General features: G+C 40.2%; 2 protein-coding genes across 5 annotated transcripts in view; one reads left to right on the forward strand and one right to left on the reverse strand.

Moving 5' to 3' along the window:
- The first annotated feature begins 10279 nt into the window (after positions 1 to 10279).
- On the forward strand, positions 10280 to 15788 carry anp32a (acidic (leucine-rich) nuclear phosphoprotein 32 family, member A). Of its 2 annotated transcripts, XM_030076658.1 has the most exons (8): positions 10280 to 10505; positions 12691 to 12840; positions 12946 to 13068; positions 13204 to 13402; positions 13519 to 13637; positions 13754 to 13808; positions 14443 to 14454; positions 15321 to 15788. In XM_030076658.1, exons 1-8 carry the CDS (start codon positions 10452 to 10454, stop codon positions 15419 to 15421), a joined length of 813 nt encoding a protein of 270 aa, XP_029932518.1. In that variant the 5' UTR covers positions 10280 to 10451; the 3' UTR covers positions 15422 to 15788. The 2 variants fall into 2 exon arrangements, with proteins under 2 accessions (XP_029932518.1, XP_029932508.1); XM_030076648.1 differs by lacking the exon at positions 15321 to 15788 and having other exon boundaries at positions 10283 to 10505; positions 14443 to 14950.
- A 3-nt stretch (positions 15789 to 15791) lies between these two features.
- coro2ba (coronin, actin binding protein, 2Ba) overlaps positions 15792 to 22927 on the reverse strand; it is a 53875-nt gene continuing 46739 nt past the window's right edge. For all 3 annotated transcript variants that reach the window (XM_030076620.1, XM_030076635.1, XM_030076627.1), the window contains exons 9-12: positions 22743 to 22855; positions 21587 to 21677; positions 19263 to 19402; positions 15792 to 18433 (exon numbers count right to left, since the gene is read on the reverse strand). In XM_030076620.1, coding sequence (XP_029932480.1) covers positions 18299 to 18433; positions 19263 to 19402; positions 21587 to 21677; positions 22743 to 22855 — 479 coding nt within the window. In that variant the 3' untranslated portion in view covers positions 15792 to 18298. The remainder of the gene's footprint in view (positions 18434 to 19262; positions 19403 to 21586; positions 21678 to 22742; positions 22856 to 22927) is intronic.

The raw sequence follows: 22927 nt of genomic DNA on the forward strand, positions 1-22927 counted from the left end.
GAATCGAGGGTACCACTTTTATTCCTAGAAACCAGTTTGTCCTTTTATTTTTTCTTAACCCCTGAACAAACACCCCTGCAGAGCCTACTCATTCCACTCATTCTCCATTGCCAGTGGACAGAACTCAACAATAAATTCTGCCACTACAGATGCCTTGGCGGAGAGCAAATGGCCAATAGAGTGCCTCCTTTCCCTGAATGCTCAAACACCTTTTGCATTTCCTGAATAAAAAGATCATAAAAGAAGCAGATTGCTCTTGCCAGACAGTAGTTGCCCATTCTGAAGCATTTCCTCTCACAATTCCATCAAAAAAGAAAAGTTAAAGATACTGGTCGTGTTGGCAGAGGAATCACAAATGTAATCTGAAACATCAGAAAGTGTGGTTTGGTTAGTCAGGGAGTGATGTATGGCTTCTGAGTCTGCTGGGTTCATACTGCGGTCAGATCGTACTCCCAAAAGCCAGAGAAAGCCGACCCAGAAGACAAGGGGTTTGTTAAAACACTTTACTGACAGACTGGGTAGATAAACAGATTCAGTGATTTTTGGTGAGCAGGGGAGTGCAGCCAATGATGATTGTGGGGAGAGAGGATTCCCAAAATAAGGTTTTCCAGCTAACAACAACCAGGAGTTTGGGAGGCGTGTTAGCTGATCTACAGATGAGAAGCCATAGTTAGGAGGTTGCAGGTTATGTGGAGGCACTGGTAATGTGGACTGGAGCAGAGCAAACCGGCAGGCTGAGCAGAGCCGGTTTAGGCTGGAGTATATGGTGGCAAGGTTGCCGAGTGGTTACTAGTAAACTGAAGGGATTAATGAACCATGGAAGGCAGGAAAACGGGCAGGCAGGTTCACATGGGTTCAGATTGCAGGTGGAGGAGAAGCAGGCAGGTGGATGCAGGTAAGAAGGACAAGCACAGCTACTGGTTCGAACTGAAGACCAAAGTCGACTATCTGGCAGTGAGTGAGGGTGTGAGCTGAGCTTATATGCAGGAGGAGATGAAGATTGGCCGCAAATGTGATCTCCCACATGCAGAGCAGAGCTTTGTCCTTCCTGCAATTAGAGGACAGAGGGAAGGACGTGCAAAGAGGTAGAGTGAGGAGAGGAGAGAGAGGGGACAAGAAGGAGAAAAAGGAGAAAACAGAACACACAAAAAATCCACACACAAAATAAACACAAACACACAAGAAGGCAAGGGAAAGCAGACAGCTTAACCAGTGACACTACCAGGATTTTCTCAGTCCAAATTATTAGTCTGAGGTTTAACAGACTGAGTACAATAAATGTTACAGGAAGTGCATCTGTCATGTTCTGAAAACATTTGTAGAGAATACCTAGGTTATTTAAATGCTTCATTTCATCTTTTTCAGCACAGTATTTTAGAACTCTGATATCATTTCTTTTATCCAGCTATTGGTTTCCATTCATTCCACTGCAATGGGAAAATGAACTTTCAGGTACTTCAAACTTTCTTCACACCTGTATTCCATCAAAGAAATAATGTCGTCCACAGTTGTGTTATGATGAGTTGAAATTGGGGATGAAATTGGAATGAAACAGTGTCTTGTAAAAATAGAAACATATAACATATAATCAAAATCCCTAGGTTTATAACTTAGAATCAAAATCTAGGGATTTTGATTATAAGTTGTCTATAAGTTGATTATAACGTCTGCTTTGGTTTGTTGCAATGTAAAATGTGGATAAATTGTTGTAAATAGGCCAAAGATTCATTCTGGTAGGGGTCTTTAATCAGTTTTCATGTTACAGCTAACTAACTACGGATTTATTCTCACTTGCAAAACACTTTCAGTAAAAGTCAGTGTTGATTTTGTCAATTAATTTTTGGTTGAAAAAGTGTTGTTCCTAACTCTTTTTTCACTTTTGATCCATTACTTACACATGGCGTAGCAGTTTTGTGTGTGCATTGGGATGGAAATCACAGTATACTCACCTACCGAAACACCACCACACCACTGATCAAGTCATATTGAGGACATGTCATTAGCTAACTGTCCTAGGTGATATTTTGTTAATCTCAGAAGCTCAGCACATGCACATCACTTGGCAGCCACAGCACTGACTTCCTAAAATGGGGTCTTCATTTACACCAAAGAGCCAAAACGTACAGCTTTTTAGTAACTACAATGGAATAATATGTATTGCATAAAACAAGTGATGAGAAGCATTCATTTTCAGAGGTGAAATTCAGCATAACTGCTATATGGGAAGAGTTTTCCGCCATTTAAGATCCTGCCTCCTCTTTCAAATGGTGGGATGAAAATTAAATTAGCTTTGAACATCGGATTGAATCTTGATGTGATGAATATATGTTAATAATCACATCCTGGGTGGGACCACTTGAAAGGGGATAGACAGAGCAGGTGCCTGCTGCAGGTTAACCTCAGCCTGCAATGTTTGATCCCTGTTTATTCAGATTATTACACAGTCTCACTGAATAGCCTCTATTAGAGGTTTGATTGTCACTGCAAACAGAAGTTTAAGTAAAGCCCGTTGTGGCAGATTTGTAATTTGTGATATTTGTGATTGGGCTATACAAATAAAACTGACTTGACTTGAAGCACAGTCTTCTGAGCTCTTAAAACAGTAATCAATCAAACAAAAATGTATAAAAAAAATAAAAGCCAATAAAACTAAAATCAAAAGGGGTTTCCCATATTTCTCCATAATAGTAAAACAGTCAAAAGGTTAATAAGCCATTTTAAGTCAATAAATTCAAGGTTAAAAGAAATACCAGTATTCACACACATCACCATAAGAACCCGTATTTCCTCATAATGATAAAACATACACACACACACACACACACACACACACACACACACACACACACACACACACAAACAGCCTTTTTACTCTGCAAAGTTCCTGTTGGATTACTAGTTTTTCACTGAACTTCAGTTTGAAAATGTGGTGAAACTACAGACCTTCAGCTACAAGATAAGCTTTGACTTCTCTTTTTCTGCAGCAGCAGTGCTGATTGCAGTGACAGAGGTACTTGCATGATTGATCTGAAATTTGAATACGTTTATTTGCAGATTGTGGAGTTTCAGAGGGGCTTTGAATGAAGCTGATAGCAGCAAGTGACTGAGGTGGAAGAGAGAGGATGATCTCTGGGCTGATACAGAAATTTAGAAAACTCCCACCAGGAAATATCAACAGGCTGGCTATGAAATTCTATGTTGAAAAGAGATCCTCAATGACAGCTGTGTATTGCAAGGGCTCAATTTACTGCAAAAAAGGTATGATATTGCTTAGCATAGCTTTAGGTGAGAGTGAGAGTGAGTGCAGGAACTGTTTGCTTCTTCCAGAGAAATACATCACTCTTTTGAACCATCCTGCGAGTTCCCCTGATCTAAATCCAATTGAGAACATTTGGGGTCGGATGGCAAGGGAAGTTTACAAAAATGGACACCAGTTCCAGACAGTGGATCCCCTCCGTGAAGCCATCTTCACCACTTGGAGCAACATTCCCACTAGCCTCCTGGAAACACTAGCATCAAGCATGCTGAAACGAATTTTTGAGGTGATTAACAAGAAAGTTTTTTTGCCTTTGCCATCAGGAGGTCATGACAGTGTGGATACCTGACAGAAAATGACACTGAATCCACATTTTTGAGAAGATTTGGGCTTTTAAAGGCAGTGGTCTTAAACTTTTGATCAGCTGATGAACAGCCTATTTCAGTTTAATTTTTTTGTCTCAATCCCATTTCTTTTTGCATTTTGAAGCTCTACTTAGAACCTTCTTAAGATCCAGCAGTGCAAAATGTAAATTCTTGCAATTTTTCAACTGGTCTTAAAATTTTGATCAGGAGTGTATATATGTATATATATACAGCTCCACAACTCTGTTCCTCCCTAACTGGTTGCCACTCCCCTGGTGTCTCTCTCTCTCTCTCTCTCTCTCTCTCTCTCTCTCTCTCTCTCTCTCTCTCTCTCTCTGTGTGTATGTGGAGACAGGTGTGTTGGAGTCAGAGCAGGATGTCACCAGCCTGTAATCAAGACACTATATATATACTCAGCTCAACCATCTCCAGTCTGCCAGATCATGTTTTTTTGTTGCCAGTCAGTTTTGCAAAGCGTCAAGCCAATCTTGTCGGCATTCTTGCATTCTGTTGTTGTCTACTCCTGAAACCTGAGCCTGGTTTGCTCTAACTGCAGTCCAGGCTGCTCTGTCTCCAGACCCTGTCTCCTACTTCTCGTCTCGCCTCATCTGCCCTGCTTCTCCTGAACCCTGCTCGGATAACAGCCCACTCCCTGGATTCTCTGCTTGTCCCTGCTAATTATCATCTGGACTCGTCCCTGGACCCGCTTTGCTCTCCATCCACTCTCTGGATCTCACCTGTCTTGACAAACGATCCTCTACATATTCGAATAAATTGCTACTTATGCATCAGCCCTGTCTCCGGTCCATCTGTGTTTGCACGTGGGTTCACCTGCTGAGTAGTCGTGTAACACCAGCTTTGCTGGCACAAGTTTTAAAATTGATATTGACAAAAGGAATACATGGGGTCAAAGGTCCCAGGTTGAATATGAACACAAAATGGCAGGGGTTCACATCGTTTTGACTTTATTTTGACATTTTGTTTTACTTCATATACATGTAGTGTAGTGAGCTTGTACAATAATTGGGCTGTTTTTTATTTTTTTATTTTATTCAATTTATAAAGGACAGTGTGCACTTTCATTAGCTATTCAAGGGAATAAAAAGATGAGTGCACCAGATTTAGCAAGAAAGCTAATTTCCATCTGTAGTCCTTACAAATAACATTAAAACAATCACCACAGTAAAACAAACATTAAAACGATTAACACAGTAAAACAAACATTAAAACAAACAGACCTGCACCTATCACATACCAATACACACAATACATACAAACATAAATAAACAACCTAACCATTCCTAATGTAAAGTGCAGTGTAAAAAATGCCAGTTAGGTAGTAGAAATTATTATTGTATACTTAAAGTGCCAATGTAGAATACTGTAAACCTATTAGCATTATAATGTAAAGTGCCATTGCAGAATATTAAAGACATGAGGTTATTGGTATCATCAAATATGATTGCAGATATTTTAAATACCAACCATGGTAATTCAGAACTACAGATTTACAATGAGGAAATCCAATACTACATGAAATGTTACCAGGCCACCCTCTATGAATGATTATGAAATGATAAGAGTATCAAAATTTAAAACTGACAGTAGGGTTTTTTTCCCCAATATGATTGTCAAGACAAGGATTTTTTTTTTTTTTAAAAAAAGTTTTTTTTTTTTTTAGAGCAGCACTTAAACAAAATAAATGCACCTTGCAACAGGGGTAACAAAAAAAAATAAAAAATAAAAAATAAAAAAATAAGGTGCAACATAATTTCCATTGCAAATATAATTGCTGTTCCACCTTCATCTTGAATAAGATTTTATGCATCTTTGATCTGTGTGTCAGACAGAGAAGTGGTATTAGCCCAGTGTGCAGTCACACTGTTGATGTGGCTGTGGGTACGGGCTATAGGCAATGCTGTGTACATCAACCATTTTAAAAAATCAGGAATGAGAACTGGAAGTGTGATTCATGTTCGTTCAAGATGTTTTCCAACAGTTTCTGAAAGTACACATTAAGTCCATCTCTATGTTTGTGCCCATAACTTCTTCCTCCATAGCAGACATGAAGGGCAAAAAAAGACTGTTGTTACACCATTAAAAAAACACAAGACCTCTTTTTGATATTAATGATTCAGTAACAGAAAACACATTATAGGTACAAATCATGGTATTATTTATGAACGGCCTGTTAATGTGAAATTACCCAAAATATTATAACTGTTAGTACTGTGAAAACTGGACTAATGACTCTTGAGAAACTCTAATTATCAACAGAATCTACTCCATGATTTAGATTTCATGATGTGACCAATACCAAGTTTTCAATGAATGCTGTAATTTAGGGACTGTATGCATAATTCATAAGGTGCTGGGAGTCCAACAGCTGCTGGACAATTTGGCCAAAAGGACCACACACACAAATGGTCCATGAATGACAAAATTCTAACTCTGGATATTTGTTTCCAAAAATCAACTTATGCAGTACACTTACTCTATCCTGCAGTCTTTGTATTTGCTTGTGAAGAGGACCTTAAGCAACTTGGACTTAGTATCCAACTTTGCTGGCTATGAAAGGAGCAGCCACTCAGTATGTTTACATGCACACTCATTTTCCACTGTTATACCATATATGACATTATTCTGAATTGAATAAAGGTCAGATAAACATCGTATTCAGTTTGGATTCTTCAAATTGGGCCTTATTCCCAATGTAGCCTTTTCCGATTAAGACAAGTGGGATATGCCAAGATTATTCTGGTTTTAGGAGCATTCTTTCGTCATGTATACTCAATCAGGGTTTTTACTGCAGTTTGCCACACACAGCCTCTTGCCTGTTTACGGTCAGCTCTGTGCATTGAAAACAAACCAACTAGCCAACAGTGTGCAGGGGCTGGGGTTAAGATGCATTCACAAAAGAAAAGCCCGCATTTCTGGTCGGAAGGAGAAGCGCACCTACTTTTAAACATTATAAAAGACTTGGATATCAGCTGGTTTTTGGATATGCGCAAATATCACAAGACTGACCTTTTCAGCGAGGTGGTTGAACAAATGAAAGGTCAAACAAGTTGGAGTATGCACGGCTGCATGTAAACAGGAGTATTAGAGAAATATTCATTTTCATTAGCCATATAAACAGCTTAGCAGGAATCTTGTCTTTATTGGAATAAGGGCAAAAAACTGAACATTTTTGTGAATGTAAACATAGTCAGTGAGGAAGCAGTGAGGAGTTCACAGGTGAGCTGGTGAGGTGCTGGCTTACTGTGCGAACCTCAGACAGATGAGAGGGAAGCCACACACTTGTAACTCCAATACATTATTTATTAATTTATTTATTAGAGCATCTGTGAGGTCAGACACTGATGTTGGATGCGAAGCACTGTGAGCCTAGAAATAGCGTATATAGAAAAAAAACATAGCCAGGGGTCATTTTTCAGTTTGTTGTGTCTTTACATCCAATACATAACAGCGCACAATGAACTAACACATTTTTGACCGGAGTCTGTCATGTTGTTTTCTGTGTACAAAACAGAACAGCATGAATCAGGGCTTGCCACTCGCAAAAGTTATAACATTGTTTTGCTGTGTTAGAAACATTTATTGTCCACCAGGGGCATTTTAGGATTTAAAAATATCTTTGGGGCTTTGCCAAGGACTTTGAGTGGCTGGACAGCATTCTCTGTCTTGAGAATGTTTTTTTGTTTTTTTTTTGTTACATTTGAGCATTTACAGACACCATGTTTAGTCATTTGGAGATGAACACTGAAAGACTAAACAAATTAAGTGTTCTGCATTAACAAGTAACAAAGGTATGCGAGAAAAAAATGCTGCATGTAAATGTTTGCCCTTTTCCACAGTGAGTGGAAAAGCAGCTGTTTCTTAAAATGACAGCAACACATTCATACAAGGACAGAAAAGGATATTTATCATGGATTTCTTTGTTGTTTGTTGTGGTGACTATGGAAACTTTTTAACTTTTTATTTTAATTATAGGAAAATAACTCTGTGTTTATATTGCCCATAGTTTGAGACTAAAAGAAGGTACCTGGATGGACATGTTAAATAAGTCTTCCATTGTTTATGATAAATAATGCTAAATGAGCTTTTGATTGATATTAAGTTGCTTTTTACTAAAAATGGTACAGTAAAAATAGCTGTCTTTGACAGACACAGCGAGGTATGTTAGTTAAGCACTGCATTGTCAATGTGAACTGATTATAATTAACTTTTTGTGGAAAGTCAAATTTGTTAAATGTATTTATTTGATGTTTTTTTTAAGGAACTGTGAAGATGTTAATGAATGACCCCCACCCACCCCCCACCCCACCCCACCCCTCCATGTGTAAATGTGTAATTTCTCTGATTTAGATAACGAATTCCAGTAATGTCACTTTAAGAAAACAGTTTTCTGTTATAAATGCAGTGTTTTTTCTGACAAAACCATTGTATGTACTGCATCACCAGGGCCTGACGAACAAACGCTACATATTCACAAAAACATGCATAGGCCATTTTGACACAGAAACTGGTATTTATTTAAAAAAGGAAAAAAAGTACAGGTACCTCCACATAAAGCCTGCTTAATACCTACAGGGAGATTTTGAAGCAGGCTGATGGTGATGTGGCAAAAGATAATGTGAAAGACAGAATTTACATTGTGATAGTATCTTTATTACTTTAATGCTGGCTCGGGTGTCATCACAACAGTAAATTTAATTATGCATGTAAGTTTTAATTTGTGCTCACTGTCGTGAGTGAGAATGTAAAAGCACTGTGCCACACATCATACAGTCTTGAGAAACTATTCACTTGGGACTAACAGGTATTATGAGCGCTATAAATAGGCACGGCCGTGCGTAATAGCTATGCGTAACGCCAGTCTTTGGCACCGTTGGTGATGGAGGTGGTCGCCAATGCACGAGTAAGAGCAGATGCCATTCTGCCACATGAGCCCACAGCTCTCCTCCACCTGTAGCTCTCTCACGGCGGCACTGATGAGAGTCTTCATCCGGCGCTTGGAGTCCCACCTCTTCTTTCTCACCTCCTCTAAAGTCCGGAGATCAGAGCTGACCCGATCAATACCTGAGCTGCGGGGTGTTGTCTGTGCCCTTCAGCTGTTTTGCTACACTAACACGCCACCTTCCAGACCCAAACCTATTCAGGACTGGACTCAAAAGGCCAAAAGGACGCCCGTTGTTCATTTTCATCTTATAAGATGTTTACTGAGAATTTTTAAAAAATCCCATTGCAGTTCTCAACTATAGCAATTCTCCCATTGTAAGCTTTATACAACATATTTTAAGTACATGATGGTGACCAAACAGGTCGATTCTTTTTTTTTTTTTTTTTCCTCCAGCCTACCCTGGCTGTTTACCATTGTTTACCATTAGCTTGTCTCATTAGCGAAAAAATAACCAATATATGTGCCGTTTTTATGGCTTTAATGGAGCAGGCCGGCGTGTTTGGCCTGTGTGTTGCATACTGGGCGCACAGAGTGACCAGGAGGGCGGCTCACAAACTTGGTGACTGATGAGAAAAGCGCAGGCTGCTGGGAAATGGCAATATTAAGGCGGTTATTGACAGTTTCTCACTTCTCTCCTTATCTTGCACATGCATATTATTTATCACACCAATAAAGCAAGTCACGTAGATAGGGGTGCAAGTTGGTGTGCGCGGGTGAGAGTTAGGGCCAAGGCAGAGGGGGAGGGAAGAGAGAGAGAGTGCAGTGTTTGCCTAGTTCCCACTCATTTGTTTTAATGTACATTCGAACAGCAATCTGTTCAATGTACACATTGTATTTCACAATTGCTTTGGCAGTGCAAATGTCTGTTTCCAATGCCAATAAAAAGAGAGAAAAAGAGAGAGAGACGGGGGATGCATCTTTCTATTTTTGTTTTTATTTGAGAATTTTAGATTCATAGCAGTTTTTTTCCCTTTCTCAAAAACAATATTCACTGTGGGCCAGTCAGCCATGCGGTTCAACACAAAGTGGGTTGTGTTGGAGCCACATCTCCCATCCGAGTGAGTGTCTCTTTAAAATGTAGGTAATCTATTTTCTAACTCATTAGGAGTTTTTCCGGAGCCGCTCTCTTTGTGCACAGTGCCCACTGCTTCAGCGACTTGTTCTCATCCACCAGCCCCAGTCGAGCGGCTTTGCCTCCCCCTTGTGGATAAGCGCTTTATAGCCTCAAAGTGGCCCTGTGTGCCCGTTACCAGCTTTGTGTCCCTATTAAAGTGACCGCTCAGTGGAGGTCCAATCCAAACGCATGACTATTTCACCAGTGTCTCATTAGATGATATCCCACTTCGACTTCTTCACTTAATTTCACCCTGTAACACAATGCACATTCGTGTGTGGGCTGTATTTTATTGGCGGAATAAATTTAATGTGTCATCATAGCTGGGCATGGGATGCAAGTTTGCAGCACAGGCGTGTAAAAACCCTCCGTATTATCACCTGCTCTAAACAATAACCCAGGTGTTGTCTGTAATATGGAGCCGAAACAGTGCATGGATAATTTGCATCATTCTGATACCTATTTACACAGGATGCAATCAATGTAAACTTCAGGTAACAATCAACCAAACTTTGGCAACCAAACCCCACCCAGTATTATGAGTGCGCTGTCATTGGTTAGGAAGTCTGTAAATCCGTTCCCTCTTTATATGTCGCCTGCGATTGGCCGCCGGTGACGACAATCCTCCAACATACTCCCGCCCACCGAGAGGATCAAGTTTGAATGAACAACAGCAGTCTATTCAAGAGGTGGTAGTTGCATTTGCAGTAATTACTAAAAGTGTGTATCATATCAACGGTGAGCCGATCAAGGATGGATATGAAGAAAAGAATTCACCTAGAGTTGCGGAATCGCACTCCGTCAGACGTAAGTTGGACGCGCATCTCGCTGATAATGTTTCAGACTCAGCTAATGGAGAATCTTTCGTGTGATGTCTTGGCGTGGGGATACAAAGTTTCTTACAAGTTAAAAGATGATGGAGACGTGAGGTTACATCGTCGCCTCGCAAACGTGTTTACGGTTGACAGGTGCTGCGGATGTGTTGGTTCAACTTTGTGCGGGTAAAAACCAAACGCTTCGGATGTGCAGTTTGAGAATGCAGCACAGGTTTTTGCCAGCGGTATAAACAAGGCAGGCAGTATGAGAAGCCATATTTGTAACTTTTGATATACGAACGCGCCCCTTTTTCTTCAATAACGTGCATTATTATGATTTCACTCAGTGTTGGGTGCACTACCTGCACGCGCTGGCACGCAAATGTATTTCGGTTGGATTTAACCCGTGCACTTGGCGCGTAAAAGGATGTGGATAGTCGTGAAATTAGCCTATCAATGATGCATAAAGGTCCTCGCCTCGAATTATCGCTGCAAAACTACATCGCATAGCCACAATTACTCAAAGTTCAGCAGGCTTCCCCTGCAGAGCAGCGCATTTATTCCAGCACGAAATGCATTCAAAACAACATTTAATACACCGGTGTGTCTGCAGCCCCATGCAGCCTACAACTAATGCAACCGTGCGCACAGATGGCCGAAAGAAAGTGATGTTAGCACTGACCGTTCCCAACAACCGGGGTTGGCAAAAACAATAAGGTCTGGATGGGAAAATTTTTTTAAAAAAATCCCCGCGTCACTGTTAATTGTTTAGTGGTAATTACGTTGTTTCACCGAGGATCTCAGGCATTTTCGAGTTGGGAAACCCAGCCATAAGGAAAACAAATTTTCGACCCGCGTTGCTCCAGTTTTTCAGAACTAGGACAAGCCGCCATTTTACCGAGAAACAAAGGCAATCCGAAATACACCGAATATCCTTTTCATTCGACACAAACTGTAAACGGTTCCTCATACCTTTTTATAAATAGTAGACTATACACGGCATCAATCCAATGGGCAACTGTTTAGCGCAAGCAACAATGTAACGTTTGCCTGGCAGCTATCTAATCTGCTTTAGCTGCCCCTCCTACTTACAAATGACCCAGTGCACGACTCGTAGGTCTGTCTTTGCCTAAGGCTCCTGCTTGTTCTGACAAATGCGCATAGCGCCGTTCACATTCACTTGTACACACATCATATTCAATTTAAAAATCGGCAACCGAGGAAATAAACTTATGCAATCTGCCGCACTATCTCCGTTTTCATGTTAAAAAAAGTAAATGTGATATTTACGTAATGGAATAACAGCCAACGCATCGCGATACCTAGAGCGCAGAAATGCAGTTGTCGACAAGAGTATTGCTGTTTTTTTTTTTTTTTTTTTCCAAGCTGTTTTAAAGGACAGTCCTGGCGCTGAGTTCTGATTGGCTGAGGCGGTTTAGAAGCCGCACTAAATACCTGACAACCACACACCTGTACACACAACAGCCACCTCAGTAAATACATTATATAACCCGACCAAGCTCAGAATGTGATGTGGAGCAACCATTTTGTCCATCTGCTTTTCCAAAACGTCATTTAGGCTATAGATGAACATTTTAGAATGGAATTCGTGCTGATTTAAACTTGAGCTCGTTTTCAATGCAATGCTATTTTATAAGGTCTACCCAACACAGTGCTCCAGGCTGTAATGATGTATTAGATCATCTAAAATGGTTTTGATCTTTATTGAAACTGCTGTAAATCAGCCTCATGGATTGGTTGATGCTTAAATAAATTGTTAATAAAGATTAACTTGTTTTTAAGAGAGTTAGTTTTCCTCTGATTGCACATAAAAATGTAATAACTCACCGATTTACCGAACTGAGGCCAAAAGATGTTTTAAATGTGTTGCAAAATTTCTAATAGCAGCAAGTTGTCATCCATGTGAACCTGGGGTGAGCTACTTCATCAATACAAATTAAATCTGAAAAACCTTGCTCATTGTTGCCATCCAGTTCACAAAAAAGAGAAGCTGCACATCCACTAAAAAAAATAAAAAGTTTTACTTGCATTGTACATTTACTTTGATGTTGTGTGAATATACAGTTTAGCTTATGAAGGTGTCAAATGCTTTACCAGTTGTTTTGTTGTGTGCGTGTGCGTGTGCGTGTGCGTGTGTGTGTGTGTGGTTTCTACAGGTAAAAGAACTTGTGCTAGACAACTGTCGCTCAAACGAAGGCAAGATCGAGGGCCTAACAGACGAATTCGAGGAGTTAGAATTCCTAAGCACAATCAACGTGGGACTGACGACAGTCGCCCACTTGCCGAAGCTAAATAAACTCAAAAAGGTTGGTGTTTATTTTTTTCCCGCCACATAAAATCCAGTGCATGACATGTTTGAGCGACCGAGCTGTGATGATTTCCATGTTCCTGATGCTTTAATTCATCAACAGCTTGAACTCAGCGATAACAGGATCTCAGGAGGGCTGGAAGTGCTGGCAGAGAAATGCCCCAATCTCACACATCTCAACCTCAGTGGCAACAAAATCAAAGACCTCAGCACAATAGAGCCCTTGGTAAGCACTAAGGCCTGAAAAATACCAGAAAGTAAAGTTAAAGGTACAGTGTAGGAAGTGGCTTGCTGTTTTTTTTTTGTTTGTTTGTTTGTTTGTTTTTTTTATTAATCAAACTTAACTCTTCTTTTTTGACAGAAAGAACTGGGGACGCTGAAAAGTCTAGACTTGTTTAACTGCGAAGTGACAAACCTGAACGAATACAGAGACAACGTGTTCAAGCTACTACCCCAGCTCACGTACCTGGACGGCTACGACAAAGACGACAAAGAGGCGCCCGACTCCGACGCCGAGGTGTATGCAGAGGGCTTGGATGATGATGAGGAGGATGAAGATGGTAAGTTCCAGGCTTCAGTCATAAATGGCCACGTTCTGTTCTTTATTAGTGTCTCCGGTTAATTTCAAGCTGCTGATGTTGTTGCAACTGGCTCATCTATCGCCTCTCTGACCCAGACGTGGACGAGGAGGACTATGACGACGATGCAGCACCAGGAGACGAGGAAGAGGATGAGGGAGAGGAGGATGAAGAAGAGGAAAATGAGGAAGAGGAAGAGGATGACCTCAGTGGAGAGGTAAGATGAGAATAAACAAGATTTGAATGTTGTAAACACTAAACATGTCCAGTGTGGATCAGCAAAACTTGAGCTGCAATTGGAGAAATTTTAACTCGCGGTGTCTCGATCCTCAGGAAGAAGAGGAGGAGGATTTGAATGACCGGGAAGTCGATGACGAGGATGATGAGGGTGAGTAAGACGGCAGCTGACTTGAACGTAAATACTGGAGACTAGGGCTGAACAGTACATCGGCATCATGATGTTATCTAGATATGAACATGCACGATGTTAATATCTCAAAAGGCAATGAGATGGACAATGTCAAATTTAGGGTTATGATTAGCCTGAGACAGTGATTGGCCTGTTATGATCATTAAAATATTTGTGATGTAACTACACTTTCTACATCCAGTTGGTACTATTATGCTGTTTTTTTGAAGAATGCTCAACTTTCACTGTTGTTACACTTGTGTCGAAGCAGAGGTTGCAGCAGAATATTTGATTTTTTAAAAAAATTATTTTAATGCAGCCAAAGACAGCGATTGGTCTGTTCTGATCAATATAATACTTTGTAAATTAAGTGCATTTTTTTTTTTACATTCATTCGGTATCATGCTGCACTCGTGTGTCATATTGCTGTTGAGATATTTGGCATAAATATCGAGGTATGAAATTTTGTCCATATCGTGCAGCCGTACTGGGGACTTGATCATGCCAGCGTTGATTTAGTTGTAAAAACTAAATCTAAAAGGGAGAGCTTGGCAGAAACTGAGTAAACACTTGCCATCGACTTATATGTGCTGTTTGTGTTCTTCATGTCCAGAGGAGGAGCGAGGCCAGAAGAGGAAAAGGGAGCTGGACGAGGAAGGGGAGGAGGATGACGACGACTGAGGGAGTCCTTTTGCAAGCTATGTTGTGTACTGACTGTTTTAAACCTGTATTTCCCAGTCACTTCCCCAACTCCCGTGTCCCCCCCCCCCCCAACCCTGCCCCGCACCCCACCCCTCCCCCGTTTCATATTGCAGTAGGAGTGGTTTTTGTTATTGGCCAGTCAGGTAGAGGGGGGTTGTCCGGGGAAATAAGTTAATTTTCTGTACCTTCGATGCTCCCGTGTTCCAGTCTTTATCGTCCACTTGGAACTGCTCGGTGGACATTTTTTTGTAATATCAAATAATAGCAAAGATAACCTTTTTAAGAATTGTTTTCTCACCATTTGTGTATGACCAATTTCTGATGACTTGCATCTTATGAAACAACCCCCGCCCCTCGCCCCCCGCCGCCCCCCATTGCCCCAACACCAAAAAAGGAAAAAAAAAAAAGAAAGAAAAAAATTAGAGTGCATGTCTAATACATTTTAAAGTCAACTACTGGATTTCATGTATGGCTGTCCTCTCCTCGTCTTAAACCTATGTTTGGATTTTTTTTTTTTTTTTTTAATGTAAGTTATGTGTTTGTGGTGTCACCAGTATGCCAATATTCTCTGCTGTCCTGATGTGAAATTCTGTCTGAACATGCACAGTGTGACCCTCAACGGGGCATATTTTTAAATCATAGCAAAAAAATGTCTGCCCTTGTCAAAGCTGCTCCTCCTCCTTAAACCCTCAGCTTTGATAGTTCGGAAATTACGTGTTCTTGTAAATAATGACCAAATCTATTTTTTTGTATTCTCTTTGATGATGGCAGACATTGAACACAACTGAGTTGAAACTATGAATTGTAATAAGATATTAAATATGTATGCTGCTTTATCTAAAATACGCAGTGTGAAATTTCTTGAATTTGAACATACTTTGTATGCGTAATCTTTCCATAAAGAGAAATGTTCAACATCAGAATTCATTATCGCTTTTTATTTCCATGTTCTTTTCTGTGACACGCAGGTGGCAACGTATGGATTTGTGGTTGTAGTGTAGAGAGCTAGTCGATGATATAAATGGAACGAAAACTGCAACTATGTACATTGAAAAATATATTGTTTCAAAGTGTAAACTCTGGAAAACAGTCAATTATTTGGACTTTGTTTTTCACCAATAGCTCACTTAATGGTCAAATTGGCCTACCTCAATGATTTTCACTCTAAATATGTTCAATCCACTGTCATGAGCCAAATTGTTTTTCCTTGTTTCCCCCCCCTCTCCATTCACTTCAATAAATCTCTTTTATATATGTTTTGATGTCTGTGGTCTTTGCATAATAGCTGCTTAGTAGAAAGTTAATGTTTAATACATAATTGTACTAGTAGGTGGCACATCAAGTTCCTCTTCATTCTTTTTTCTCCCCCTCCAGATGGTACGCTTTACATGTTGGATGAGAATTAACCACTAAACAGTTGTAACAGAATCATTTTTAAGTGCTGAAAATCTCAGTTGTATCTTACCGGTTGGTCTCCTTAAATAATCACTCATCATGAATTCAGTGCCAAGTAATTCTGGAGGAATTAACATACCACTAGTTTGTCCAGATTACGATGCTAAAAAAAAAAAAAAAAAAAAAAAAGACTTGCAACAAGAAGCAGCTGCAGCGACAGACATTGTTTTGGTCATTTTAAAAAGCTTGTTATATTTCACGCTGCAGTGTTAACCTGGGGTCCCAGGAATAAATGGTGAACTGGTTTTATTTGAACAACAGTTGGAGTACATCCACAAAAGCACAACTTCAACCTCAACATTGCTTGTCTCTCCACAGTATGCGACCGCTCTCTGGCAGACCATTTTGCCATATGCCCTTTCACACTTTCAGTATAGCCTTTTGTTTTTGCTTGCAAGGAACAATTACTAAACATATCCAGTTCCAGTTCCAGTTCCAGTTTTTTTTTTCTCTCCCTTGTTGGTTTGAAACTATAAAATGATGTCCCCTGTGTGACGTGTGAGGAACATGACCTTAGTAGTCCTTACTTACCTGCGGTACATACTCCATTATGGCTGTACATATAAGAGGCCCATCTTTTTCCTTCTCTCAGTCCATCAGGGATGAAATCAGTAATATAGCAAAGCTGATTGTGATTGGTACCTGGATTAAAATGACACATGAAATCTTTCCGGGCTCTTTTCTGATGATTGCTTGAACTGGGCTGGTGTAGTGGAGCCAATCAAATGTTAATCCAGCCCCCACTTCTCTGAAAATTTCAGACTCAAGGATGGAAGCGGTACTGGTAAAAATGCCTGTCTTTCAATAGCACTGTGTAGCCCAGGTCTGCTTATTTTGCCAGACTAGCAGTGAATATGGTTAATCAGAAAGCATTTTCTATACAACTAAATTACATTACAGATCTCTAGCTAAGCACATTTTAATAATAGTGATTCTCTTGAAAATGATGCTCAATAGTACAGTTTGCTGTAGTGTTAGGCATAGGTAAGAATATATTACCAAACCTCAAACTTATAGGAATGTTATAATGCAGTCAAGGAACTAATACCGCTCAGGGCACAGTTTTTTTTTTTTCTTCTTTTTTTCCCCAAATCTTGCACCATTTCCACGGGGACACCTCAGTTAGCAAAATCGACCAAGCACCACAGTCATTATTTGCACAGCCACATCATATAAAGACAAGGAAATTAACAAAAATACATGTGTTATTAGCTAAAGAGGTAAAGTGAGACAAATAAATAAAAGCAAATGTACATACCTCCCAAAAAAATAACCCTAAAAAAAAAAAAAAAAAAAACAATGGTCTGCAAATCTACCCTTAAGACTACATTTGAGATGGTCGAGCAGTTAAGACCCCCACCTCTGGATCTGCATGTCTCTCCCCTGCCTCTGTCTCACTGTTTAAATAAGGAATAAAAATAGTAAAGGTGAGCGAACTACTCACTCTCCTATAAAAAAGACTACATTTGGATAGCTATATGTCAGTCTTGAGAAGTTTTTTTTTCTTGTTTTTTTTTTTTTTGTTTGTTTTTTTGCTTTTATAGCCAACAACACTGTAGAAGAGGAAGGAAGTTACAAGATAAGCAGCTCTGCAACACGGTCCATGTCTGCAAAATTGTGGCGCTCTCCTCATCTGTCAGGTTCAAACTAACTTCAAATGTTTTGAGATGTTGCCGCAGCTTGCTGCAGAATCGGCCTGCAGCGGGTCTAAGGCCTTGGGGGAGGAAAAACGGGAGCCAGTGAAAGTCATTTATTCCCAATTTTGCTTCTTGTGACAAAAGAGAAACCAAGTGGGAGGTAATTTGGTGGGTGGGTGGGTCGGTCTAGGGGCTCTTACTGGGTGAAGATCAGGGTTTGCTGTATGGATGGTACGATTTTGATAATGGTTTGGATTGAGACAAACGCTCAAGAGATATGCCTGCCTCAGGACAAACCACAAAATATATAATGATTCATCACCAAAGTGGCAACAATATGATACATCAATGACTGTTAATTTGTAAAAGCATAAATAATTCCAGTATTGGTTGGATGACAAACCTTTCTCTGCATCAATTTGATGTTAAGCTGGCAATCCACGAACATGGCCTTGCCTGCATTAGTTATCATCTTTGTCTTATAATATTCCAGTAATTGTACCAGTCATAACATTATCCAACAGTGATTACAAGTGTGTGCCATCCAGGGCAGCAGGAGTGAAGTTATTATATAATGTGATATATCAGAAAATATGGGGGGGGGGGTCAGAAGCTTGTTGGAGGTTGGGATTCGGGGCAAAGGAAGCTGTTTGGCCAGTCCAGAGGAGGAGGAGGTCAGATGTTGTTGGGGCTAACGTTCTTCAGGTTGTTGAGCTCCAGCTCCAGTTGGCGTATTCGCACGTCCTTGGTGGTCAGCTCCTCCTTCAACCGCCGCAGCTCGTCCTGCTGCCGGAAGAACATCCGCAGGAGCTGCACCGAGTCAACAGCACGCACGTATACACACACACACACACACACACACACACACACACAAAGCAAAGCTGCATGTCAGTGAAGGAACTTTGCAGAAGCTCCAATAAGGGAAGTTGTGGGTCTGTCTCATTTACAGGGAAACTCTCCATACCTGGAACGCTCCTCACTAGGAAACTATTTTTACCAAAATGTGACATGAATTTAGACAGCGTTACAAAGAAATGTCACCCAAGCAGGGTAGAATTACACGCAAAGGTGTTGCTGGCCTCCATGTTAAACAAGTCTCTCATAACATAACGAAACATCACCTACTTTAAAGCTCGCTAGCTGACAGCTGAGTTACATTACTTCTGGTGGGATGACATGTGCGAAGTTAAGTTACAGTATTTCCAAGAGGTAAACAAAAAACCCCAAATGTTTCAGGCGATGAAGAGACATGTAACTCGGTGTAACTAATGTAAATCAACCCCCTACTGACAAATTTAAATCTTACAAGAACAAACTTTAATTAATTAAACTCCCTGAATGTAAGCGTTTTCATCTTATCACCTCGTTTTATGGGACACTCAGCAGGAGCCACTTGATGTCTCTTTAAAATTTGGCCAAATCAAGAAACCTAACTGGGGTGTGTCTATTTTTGTAAAATAATATAATAATAACAGTCCTCAGTGGCCATATTTGCTGAAAGTGCCTCCTAACTAAGAATCTTCCTTGCAAATGAGATAGAGCCAGTATTGTGTGGTCCCCTGGCCATTCATATCCATTTAGCAATCCCTCTCCCTGTAATTTATCCACATCCATCCTCCTCAGCTTTACACACACTCACCTCGTTCTCCGTCCTGGGCGGTACGTTCTCCAGCAGGTCGATGCCATTGACCACCACGCTCTTCTTCTCCTTCACCGGGGCTTTGAACACTAACTGGTTGGGCCGGTGGTAGCCGTCCTTCAAGGACATCAACACCGGGTCTGTTTGCATGAGAGGAGCAAATCACACATGGGAACACCGAACCCGCACGAAGCATGAAGATAAAACGAATTACGTCTTCCAGGTATGAAAAAATCTTTTATTGCTGTAATTAAAGTTACCATACAATGTAGTTGTAGTTCCTATGGTGTTTTGTTCAGGTGTGCTCTATTTATCAGCAAACACCTGGCACAGGTGTGGGCAGTAAAGTTGCACACCCGTATGCAAACTATTATATATCTGTACATGTTTCACTGATAATGTCCTTGTTAATTCAAATTTGGATAAGCGTCATATTTTTCATTACACCTGCACTAAGAACAACAGGCTAATGTTTTGTGATCACTGGGTTTGAGTTTCACATCAATACCTCAGACAGTTTTCATCCATTTTGGATCAAACCTGGCAGGTTGGTTGGGAATCTGGTGTGAGCTCACCCAGTGCAACAACATCTTATGGGCATGACGGCTTTAACCCGCATCATTAAGTCGGACGGATCCCCATCAGCAGATTTTGCTGTTTGTTGCCCAGATCAGGTTTCCTACGCTACAGTCTGAAACAGCACTTCAGAGGCTGCATAGAGAGATGGATTTAATCAAGTATAGTCTACTTTAATGATGCAAGTTATACAATCTATGAAGTAAAAAGTGCACCTCATCTGATTGTCCTCTGTTACATCAAATATTTCTCATATGGCTTGGAATTCAAAGAGATTATAAACAGACATTAGTATGCTGTTGACTCCTAATTTTAACTCTGACACACTGTATCTCCCAAGTGTCACTTGAATCCGTTTATATCCGATTAAACTCTTTAAAATCTTCATTTACATGAACATTTATGCGCTCCTCTCCAATGGCCAGAATAGCAACAAACCATGAAAGAGAAGAGGGGATGAAAAAAAGGAAACGGGCTTGGATTTCCCCTGCTACAATGTCATTAATGGTCTCAGTGATGAGAAATGACAATCAGGGGCCAGAAGACGACTGTTTTTGCCAATAAGTGGCTACACGTGTAGGGCTAAAGTGAAACAAATAGAGAATGAACAGGACTGTGCATAGGTAGCAATGCTCGCTATATGCTCAACAGCAATATCGATTACACTATGCAAGAAGTTGGCGGAGAAAGACAAACAAACAAGCAGTGATGGAAGATGACTGTATCTTATGACCATACTTTACTGCAGCTCACTGGCACCATTGGGCCTTTTTTGAAATCACTATTATGTTACAGACAAACTGAACTTTGGATGCCATTTTATCTGGGAAATCCAAGTCCAAGCAGATCACATACAGCTCGCTAACAAAATAATATCAGTCCAAATGTCACAGTGCCAAGTGCAGGTTGAGCGAGCTTTACTTTTCTGAAAATCCTCATGTGAGGATGGAGAAAAAAAATATTTTGGGCTGTGATCTCTCCATATTGCCTGAAGACATTTATTTTTATTTATTCATTTATTTATTTATTTATTTTTTATGTTTTACAGAGAGGCCAGTCTTGCCGTATATTGTACATTCTGTCCAGATTACCTTATAATACTAAAATGGCATCACTCTATGTAAACATTTATGTCACTGTTAAAGGAATACTCCCAAGTTTTGGGTAACCTACACTTCTTCCAACTTACCCAGACTGAGATAAGATGTTTGATACCATTTTCACTTCTGTACATTCAGTACTTTGGTTCCTATGGGTAGCATTTCATGCTAGCTTAGCATAAAGACTTGAAATCTATAGGAGTCATTAGCCTGGCTATTTCGAATACACATGATTCACTGTGTAAACAAGACAGAAACAAACCTGACAGTTCCTTTAAGGTTTGTTTTTAGACTTTGATGGAGCTAGGCTAATGACTCCCATAGACTTCAAGTCTTTATGCTAAGCTAGCACAAAATGCTACCCATAGAAACCAAACCAGTGGACATACAGAGGTGAAAATGGTATTGAACATCTTATCTCAGTCAGGGTAACTTGTAAAAAATGGTATTTTTTCCTAAAAGGCTGAAGTATTCCTTTAACAGTAGCCCAACTGAGGCTTCACTTTGTGTAGGAACTGATTCGCCCACTGCCTGTGTTGTGTAAACTCTGTATGTTCTCCTCTTCCTAAGAAAGAGCAGCTGCAGCTCAAATGCTGAATGAAGCAGTGAGGCAGCATGAATCCACTGAGTGGGTATATTTTTGTGTACCTCTATCAATACCGCTCAGCCATTCAGTGGCTGTCAGGGCCGGTTGTGTTCCTGCTGTCATCGGGTAGATGTCTTCTTGGTAGGTGTCTGACTGTAAAACAGCAAACACACACTTGTTTTCGGTACATATTCTATCAACACATATCCTTTTTTTAAATTCAGCAAAGGTGATGCACCTGTTTGTATCATCACAGCTGTAAGTCTTGATTAGAGGATCACATTAAAGTTGCACCAAGTAGGATTTCTCTGTCCCATTGCCCAAAATGTTTGTAATAATTTACAAAAATTTAAACATTACATGAAACAATTTCAGAGGTTTACTTAGTGACTGTTCGTATAAGAAAATTCTCAGTTTAAAAGCAATTTGTGGTGGAAAAAACTGAACAAGTAAACAAATTTGTACACAAGTTTAAAAAGAGATAAACGTTTGTGGAAAAATAATGAGATGTAATTTTAGCCCATGAAACATGGAACCAAAATTTTACATGTTGCGTATATATTTTTGTTCCATGTATAAATGCAGCAGTTTGACATTTTTGTTTGTTTGTTTGTTCATGTTTTGTATAGATAATGAATGTTTATTTGGCTATGCGTGGATATTTATTGCTTTGAAATAGTGAATTTCTGGCATATACTCTCTGTTTTGGAAACTTAAGTTGATAAAAGTCAGAAAAGTCAGAAAAGACTATTAAAAGCAGCTGGGAGGCTTATTATTAATTATCAGCTACCAAATGATCATATGAGGCCTGTGCATGTGCCAAATGGGAGCAGATGTTATAGAAATAAAGTTGCGCTGAAATAATATATTGAATCATCCAAATCACAGGAAAATATGCGCAGTCCCCCTTAGGGTGTTTTCACTGATCAGTAGTATACTTTTATTATAAATCACTGAGTTTGTTCAGTGAAGATGCCAGGAAGGTAACCATGGAGACTGCATATTCGGAGCAGTTTATCTTACTGAATATTTGGCAGCAACAGTGATAGTATAGGCCTGAGATATTTTTGTGCAACTGTTTGTAACAAATGTAGTAAAGTATGGGAGAAAATCAGGGGGAATGAAACTGTTACTACACGACACTTCACTTCAGCACGTGTGACTTTACTTCAGGTTGAAATCAGTTAAATTAAATGCAGATGTTTGAATCCCACTGACCCTCCTTGGCACAATCATGGAAATGGGCTCGATCAAGCCCTTGAGAGTGACGAGCTTGTAGAAGCGGTACACCTCGCAGGCCGCCACGTCCAGCCCGTGCTTTGGCATCACACCTGAGGACAAGAGGAAAGCAACTTAGAGGATACCGTACGGCTCTTTAGAGATGATACTGCCACCATCTGACA

The sequence above is a fragment of the Myripristis murdjan genome, chromosome 3 (genome assembly GCF_902150065.1).
Source record: "Myripristis murdjan chromosome 3, fMyrMur1.1, whole genome shotgun sequence".
NCBI classification, from domain to species: domain Eukaryota; kingdom Metazoa; phylum Chordata; class Actinopteri; order Holocentriformes; family Holocentridae; genus Myripristis; species Myripristis murdjan.

Excerpts from the sequence above, each read along its gene's own strand:
- anp32a (XM_030076658.1), top strand. The coding sequence starts at position 10,452 with ATGGATATGAAGAAAAGAATTCACCTAGAGTTGCGGAATCGCACTCCG. Across the intron at positions 10,506-12,690 it reads GGAATCGCACTCCGTCAGAC|GTAAAAGAACTTGTGCTAGA; the intron begins GTAAGTTGGACG and ends TGGTTTCTACAG. Across the intron at positions 13,638-13,753 it reads AGGATGACCTCAGTGGAGAG|GAAGAAGAGGAGGAGGATTT; the intron begins GTAAGATGAGAA and ends CTCGATCCTCAG.